Raw genomic sequence first — 8129 nt, forward strand, 5'->3', positions numbered from 1 at the left:
TTCTGGACGTGCTACTCCGTAGAAATTTCTAACACTCAAGTTCCCAAATATCAGACATGACTTTATTTAAAATGTGAATTCCACAAGACACTAGGTAATGGAGTAATTTCCATTTATATCATGTAGTGGGTAATTGAGTATTGAAATTTAAGAAAACCATATCCTTAAACAGGTGGGATTGCTGTTAGTGTGATTAATGTTGTTGGTCTGGAATTTAAGGACCATTCCTTCAATTTACCTTTTCTTTTTCCTGTCTTTATTTCTCACCTAGTTCGTAAAAAGCGAGTTGAAGGAGACCGAAGGTAAACTTCTACAAGAGAAGGCAGAGTTGTACCATGGTGGCCATTGAAAAAGAAGCAAGCAAAAACTCATCTCCTTCCCCGTCAGGACCATTTTACCCAAGGTTGTGCATTTCCGTTAACCACCCAGCTAATCATGTAATTGTTGTTCTTTTTTAGCACTACTTATTTATCTTGGATTTTTTAATATATACAGTTGTCTCATTTGCTCACGGGCACCTCTGGCCACTCGCACCAGTGGACCTCAGCAGACCCTAGTGGGTAACAGCAATTGAAAATTACTTCACCACTTTCATATTGGGTTGTCTGGCTTTCTTATGTGAATTTTTTTTTTTAATCACTGAAAGGAGTTTAGTATATATGTGTATTTGTAACTGTGATTACGATAGAGGCCTATCTCTGTTTACATGCATAGCTTTGAGTTAGGCTAAATACATCAGAAGTACTCTTCTGAACACATAAGAAGTTAGTATTGCCAATCTTTCACTGGATGAGAAAATGTGACCAGCTTGGCACAAGTTCTCCCCTAGTTCCAGAAAAATCACTAAATGCACATGCCCCACTATTTGAAGATCAGTGGAATCATCTTCCTGAAAGCAAGGCAGCATTATGATACTTTTAATACAACATCAGCAAATAAGTCTGAAATAGTAACCCATGAACGGTCTTTAAGGCAGACTTACAGGCAGCAAAATTAATCAGCACACCTACTTTTATTGATGATTCAACACAAATTCGATCTTTAACATTACTCTAATAGATAACTTTTTACAAAGCTGTTTTAAACTTTTCCAGACGTGATGGGAAATTTTTAAATTTTAGAAACAGGGCGGCTTTTAAAACAGTACATTCCTCAATAAAACAAAAATAATTGCACCTTAGTCAGAATCGTCTGATACATATGACTGAGTCATTTTGGCTAATTTAAAAGCATTTATTGCTTTACCTTTAGTGTGACGAGATCACAGAATGAAATGTGAGTGTTCCCGTTATGTATACAGACATTTATCCGTACGGCATGCTCTATCCAGACGTTTGCAGACATCAGGGGTTAAAATGGGAATGATCGCTTCTCCACATCTCAAGGACGAAGACTGTGAATGTACAGCTGAGATGATTGTGTGGTTGTGTGCAGTAGCTTCTCATCTAGCATTGCAACAGTATGATGCTCAACTAAGGAAACTCGGGACTTCAGCCTTTGGCTCAAGCTCCCAGGCCTCTGATGGCAGACGGTGCCTGAGGCTGTCGTTGGTGGCACTCGGACCCTGCCTTGGGCACCTCGCCCTCTTTCCCTTCTGCTCTCTTCTCCTGGGCTTCCTTCCAACTCTTTCTCTTTTCCCTTTTGTCTGAAATCCTGAGCCTTGTAAAGGCGACCTCCCTCTACCTGGAGCTAAAGAGAGTGCTGACTCAGAAGAAGATGGCTGGGCCCAAGTCCAAATGTGTTCGGTGACTGAGCATTCCTGAGTTGCTCGATAGTAGTAAGACAAGCTAATGAGAAAACAATGAGTGTATTATTCCAGTTAGCTTGTAAAACGTAGGGAATCTGGCTAGGAGGGAGAGCCTTCATGACATTGGCTGTTTTACCTGATTTGTAAGAACTCACATCTCTAAAATCCTTTGAGACATCTCATTTTCTTGACAATATTTTACATTTTTTTGAGGGAATAATGAGCAGAGATATTGAGCAGAGATATCAGCAGATGTTGGTAGATTTTGAGTCCTCAAATCCCTTAATTAGCTTTTGACTGTATCTCTCTCTTTAAAAGACATAGTAAATACCTTTTGGTGGTTTTCAATTTGATTTTTCCTTCCCTATTACTCATATAGGTGTGGTATATTGGAGCCAACTCATACAGGCTTACCAAGTATTAAATTTTCTTTCTTTCTTTTTTTAAAGATTTTATTCACCTGTTTGACAGAGACACAGTGAGAGAGGGAACACACATAGGGGGAGTGGGAGAGGGAGAAGCAGGCCTCCAGCCAGGGAGCAGGGAGCCCCAGGCAGGGCTCAACCCCAAGACCCTAGGACCACGACCCGAGCCAAAGGCAGACGCCTAAAAATGAGCCACCCAGGCACCCCTCAAGTATTAAATTTTCAAGAATTTTTGCAAACTCATTAAATACAGCCATTATTAAAAACTAAATAGCATGCACTTGAAATTAGTTTATTTTTAAAACAAAAGTAATACTCAAAACTATCTTTTAGTTTTCTTTACTCTTGAGATTCTTCAGATCTATATTGTGTCTGTGTGACAGAAATATTGTCTAATGATGTGCTGTTGTGAATCTCTTCCCAACTCAGAAGTTTAGGGCTTCTTGTTGGTGGTTCGAACTTGGCCATGATGGGAGTACTTTTACTATGAAAATTAGCAAATGTTACAAATCAAATGTTTGCCCCCCTAGGTTGCTGGTTGATAAACATTCATCAGCACACCACAGGGTAGAATATACACAGTTCCTTTTTTGTGTACACGTTTCGGTTACCATGTTGCTATAGGGAAGTACCTTTCTCTTAAGTGTCTTTCTCCTGTCCCTTTAGATTTGTTGCAGATACATTAAGTGCCAAGTCCCTGACATGCCCTTCAAGGAAGACTTTTTCCTTTCTTTTCTCTTTCATTCTCTTTCTTGCCTTCACCTCTACAAAGCCCTGTGTCCTACAGAGTGTTCCCTGCAGCCCTCAGGACTGGGGCTAAAGCAGTTCCTGACAAACTCTGGCAGAAAGTAAGAAAAAAAAGTCATAATTTGATGGTGACCATGCTGTGGTTGTTGATAGTATTAAAGCAAAATAGTGGGCTATTAGCAAAACTTAGCCCTGCTTTTAGCTAGTGAAATAATTGGGTCACAGGTAATAGAGTTTATAAAATCAAATATTTATTACTAATCAGTTTATCTTTTCATTGATTGTGTTTTTAAAGTAGCTTGAAAGGTGACATTTCCGTAAGTATTCACATATTAAATATTGGAAGATAAACTTACATTTTGGGGACCCTGTAAATCATTGAATTAGCCCAGGACTTCATTTCTCCCATTTGCCCAAAGTGTGTAAGTAGAAGCTTTTTCATAATCCTACACATGATTACCCCATTACCATCCATCATAGTGGTGCATAAGGTATATAAAATATTTTTATATGTATGCATTTTTGCCAAATACTGTGTTTTGAGGTATTTGGCAACATCTGGACAACTGATTGAAGGGAGACAGTCTCTCCCCAGACCACCTCTCTTCCCCTTTGGGGCTTATACAGGCCCATGCTAGTGTCAGATCATTCATTAGGATATGCGGGCTCCTATCACTGGCACCCATCCGAGCATATGTGGAGGACAACTCTTTAGGAGAGAATTTTGGAAGTCTAGAGATCGTATAATTAGTCCAACACTACAACTCCCCATCTGCCCGAAGCATGTAATGGAAGCTATTTTATCCTCATTAACACAATTACATCCTTTCCTTTCCTCTTGGAAGGGCATAATGTAAATAAATGTGTGTGTGTGTGTGCATGAGTGTGTGTGTGTGTGTGTGTGGCCAAATACCTAATTATCTAATGAGGTATGTGGCTACATCTGGACCACTGATTGAAGGGAGATGTGCTCTCCCCAGCTCCATTGCCCTTGTCCTTTTTAGCACTGCTGCAGGCCCAGGTTCAGTGCAGATCACCGCCTGGAGTTGGCAGCTTAGGTCACCAAGCACCAAATTTCACAGCATGTATAGAAGATAACTCTTAGGGAATAATTATTAGAAGCCTAGAAATCATTTTATTGTTCTAGCACCAAACTCTTCATATGCCTAAAGTTTGTAAGTACAAACACGTTCATTTTCATCAACGTGATTATTACGCCCCTTCCTTTCATCGTGGTAGGGTAGATTGTATATAAATATTTTTTACATAAAGATCACCAAATACTGTAAGTGGTATTTGGCTAAAGCTGGACGCCACATTGATGGGAGATGCTATCTCCCAGTCCCTCTTCCCTTAACCTCTTGGAGCTGCTGCGAGCCTAAGTTAGAGAATCGCTAGCCTGGAGGGGCACGCGCAGCTCACCCATCTTAGAACACCAGTTCATCTTACGATAAAAGCCCATCTCCATTTAAAAACTCAGAAAACATCCCAATGCCTATACTCCTCAGAACAATTTCCCTAAGGGAAGCTTGGTACAGCAGACCAAAAAAACAACTGCTTCTCTTCCAGACAGAAAGGTGGCCCCTGGCAGGGCACCAGCATGAGGGAAACCAGTGTGCTCTGAAAAACTACCATGAGAACATTTCAGACACTCAAACTTGAAACCAGTGTGAAGCTTCAGCATGCTTTCAATGTGGGAGAGGCATTTAAATTTACATAAGAGTTTGTAGATACTTCCTTTTTTCAGAGATAATGATGTACTTAGCCCTCTCCCAGGCAGTGTAAAGCAGACTGAGAAAGTGTAAGAATTCTGGATTAATACAATTTGAGATGTATTTCTGGGTCTTGGGGGTAGAGTGCCTTTTTGCAAAGTGGATACCATCTTTTTAGTTCAAGTTTTGATAGCATCGGTGGAAGTGGGCAGGGAGCAGTAAGTTACAAATAACTACATTCTGTGGTATGTTCCCTCTACTGAGTTGGAAATGTTTCTAGTGTCAGATTTTAAATCGTGATCCTGAAGCTTCCTTCCTCTCTTCCACTAATTATGCAATAATAGCGGTTTTCATTTTAATGAGCAGAGAACAAAAGAGAAATGTTTTAGCTCTGCCTTCCAGTACCAGGTTCCCCTTACTGCTCCTCACTTCAAATATCCCTGCCATTTACCAGACCCCCCTCAGAGCTCAAGGATTGGGACATATGCAAGGATTGGGACACAAGGTGTGAGAATGCTTGGCAGCACCAGGCTGAGCCCTCTGGATGAAAGTCACAGGGTTGGGTCCTCCAAGAACAAGCTTGAGAAAGAAGAGTACCCAGAACCTCAAGATGGATTTATCGTTTTCTTGCCCCCAACTCTAGATTAGATCAAATTTTGTTTTGTGGTTCAGAAGTTATTAAGTGGAGGGGCTGGGTGAGGTGGGGAGGAAGATGGAAATTGAAGGTCTCCATTTGCTTAAGGGGAGAAGTAAGTTCTGCTCAGCTCACCGCCTTCCTATCTGCCCATAACAGTAATGATTAAACATCCAGGAGATGGGTGGAGAAAGTGCTTCAAAGTTTAAAGTTGTTACCTGGCTCTGGGTACTGTTCTAGGAAGGCCATACACTTAGCAGAAGTCATCCCAGTTTTGTGATGCATCATTGACTTGGGAGAGGATGAAGGAGACTGGATTTTCCTCTGACATCTTCCATGGTAGTCATTTTGAGCACACCGGCTCTGTTAGTTGGTATGGTGGAAGGGCACCATACTAACAGACTCAGAGGCTGACTCCCAATCCCATCACCAACACTTAGCAGGTATATGATCATGGGCAATTCATTCAATTGCCTGACAATTATAGTCTACATAGGGGGAAGAGCACTGGATTTGGAGTCAAGACACCTGGACACTTGGCTCCACACTTTCTTAGCTGGGTGACCTTGTGGCAAGCCACTTAGTCTCTCAAGCCTAAGATTCTTCAGCTATATTATAATGGGAATAATATCTTCACTAACTACCTCACAGATTTGTGGTGAGAAAATAATCAGATAATGGGATGAAAACACTATACTGGAAAGGGCTATACAGAAGTTAGAGATCATTTTCATCATCTATTCACTAATGTTTTCCACTGCTTCTTAAATCTGTTTTGTTTTGGTTTTTTTTCCTTCTGAGCATTGAGTATGAGCAACCACAGCATGGAGATGACATAGGGGACTGGAATTATTTCATTTTTAACACAGAGACAGGAGAGGTAGTTGACGGGTGGGTGTTATATACCAGTGATGTGTGTGGTAGAGCATTTCCCCTGGGTTATCTTGACAGTACCTGGACGTGGTAAGGACCCTTGCAGTGAGTCTAAGGCTGGACACTTGGGGGAACAAATAGTGATTAAGAATTGAGGGGAGAGTCTGGGGCAATGCTGCTCTCCTGCCAGGCTCTGACACCACGGGGCTAATCTATGACTTGAGGTGTGGACAGGAGACCTAGAAGAGAAGATTATCTTTAAGGCCCTAGCAGCTCCTTGACAGGCTCAAGTCCTGATAGCGAAGGGGAGAAAGTGTCACCTGTGAGATCAGCTGTCCCGGGCAGCAACTGCCTTGTTATCACCAGCAACCTTTGCCCTAGTCAGTATTTCTGTGCTTAGAAAAATACTGAAACATGGTATCACGGGGCTTTCATAAGCACGTGGAGGCAGGGACCATCTCATCAAGCTTTGTGTCTCCAGTAGCATCTAGTGAGGTGCTTTGTATATATCAGGTGCTTCATAAATGTTGCTTGGGTTGAACTGCCCTCCTGCCCCACAAGAATGATGCTCCATTGGTCATCACATGATATTTGGAAAACAGTGCTGACTCAGATGCCGGCTGTGTGTGACTTTGGGCAAGACTCTCCATCTCTCTCATCTTTATTTCATCTGTAAAATGAAAGTGAGTGGATTAGATGCTCTCTAAGATCCTCCCAGCTCCCAAGCTTTACAATAACCCTGTGATTCTGAAGTTTCCATTGCCTCTGAGCATGCGTGAATAATGCCTCCACTGCAGTTCCATCTCTCTTCAAAAGGTTTCTTAGCCAGAAGAAGAGGTCTGAACATTCCACAGACAGTTGTCTGTTCCTCTTTAGCGGCTTTTACTGTCTTCAGGATAGTGCTGGGGGAGCAGCCTTCTCTGAAAGGAGATTTTAAAATACACAATATTTTCTCCTCAAAATTGGCGGAGAAGAGGAAATGCAAAGAAGGAAACTGAGTGCAGTAAACACAGCGGGTTTTTCACAGGCTTTTGCTTAAAGTGTGTGTGTGTGTATGAGTGTGCGCTTCTGAGCACATATTGACAACACGGAGAAACCAATCGGAAATACACTGTGCAATTGAGGCAAGCTGGCCCAGGTTTTAAAATTTCCCATGGATAATCTAAATCCAAATAGATAGGAATTGGCCATATGGTGGAATGAGATGAATAGAAAATATGCTTTTTAAGGAAATTTTTAGTACCAAACATTGCCAGTGACAATCTTTAGTTAAGAATGAAATTATTCTGACCTAAAATTCTTATCTCTGTCATTTTGGTTTTTTAAAAAACCCACAATATTCATGGAATTATATGATATTTTAATTAAACATTTATCTTAATTCTGTTTCATCTACTCAAGGAAAACAAGCAGCATTTTTCATTGCATTTAAAAATGTAAAATACTTGCATGCCACTAATCGTAATATCTTACCAGTTGGATGCCTGTAATGTGTGACCTTATGTGTACCTGTGTTGTTTTGAAGAGAACAAAGGAAATAATACTTTGTAAACTGTTTAAACTTATGTTGGCGACATTTATTTGGCTAGGCAGTTATTGAAAAATTCATATAGTTTCACTTTTCATTTTGAAACTTTTCAATCAAAGGTAGACATTTATTCATTAGGGGATTAAAAACTAATTTGCCTTTTAAATGTGAAAGTGGACATTGTGGGAAATAAGTGTGTGATAAAGCAAAATGTATGAAGTATGACATCCTCTTACTGGGATAATTAATAAGAATCCCAATGGAACAAACAGGTGCAATGTTTGACCCTTTGGAATTAACCAGCCAGACCTAATGGTAAGGTAAATGTATACTGTTTTAATTCATCAAGATCTTTCTGCTTTCAAAGATATGATGTATTCATTTATGTCTGGAATGAAGTTTCCAAGTGAAAATTTACAGAACATTAGGAATTAATAAACTTTCCTTTTAAAATGAAAGTAAA

At 40.5% G+C, this 8129-nt stretch overlaps 1 protein-coding gene across 2 annotated transcripts in view; it reads left to right on the forward strand.

Annotated features, from left to right (window-relative positions):
- The window catches only part of TMOD2 (tropomodulin 2), a 75888-nt gene extending 67759 nt beyond the window's left edge, over positions 1-8129 (forward strand). For both annotated transcript variants that reach the window (XM_059181553.1, XM_059181551.1), the window contains one exon: positions 272-8129. In XM_059181553.1, coding sequence (XP_059037536.1) covers positions 272-306 — 35 coding nt within the window. In that variant the 3' untranslated portion in view covers positions 307-8129. The remainder of the gene's footprint in view (positions 1-271) is intronic.

Source organism: Mustela lutreola, chromosome 7 (genome assembly GCF_030435805.1).
Source record: "Mustela lutreola isolate mMusLut2 chromosome 7, mMusLut2.pri, whole genome shotgun sequence".
Lineage (NCBI taxonomy): Eukaryota > Metazoa > Chordata > Mammalia > Carnivora > Mustelidae > Mustela > Mustela lutreola.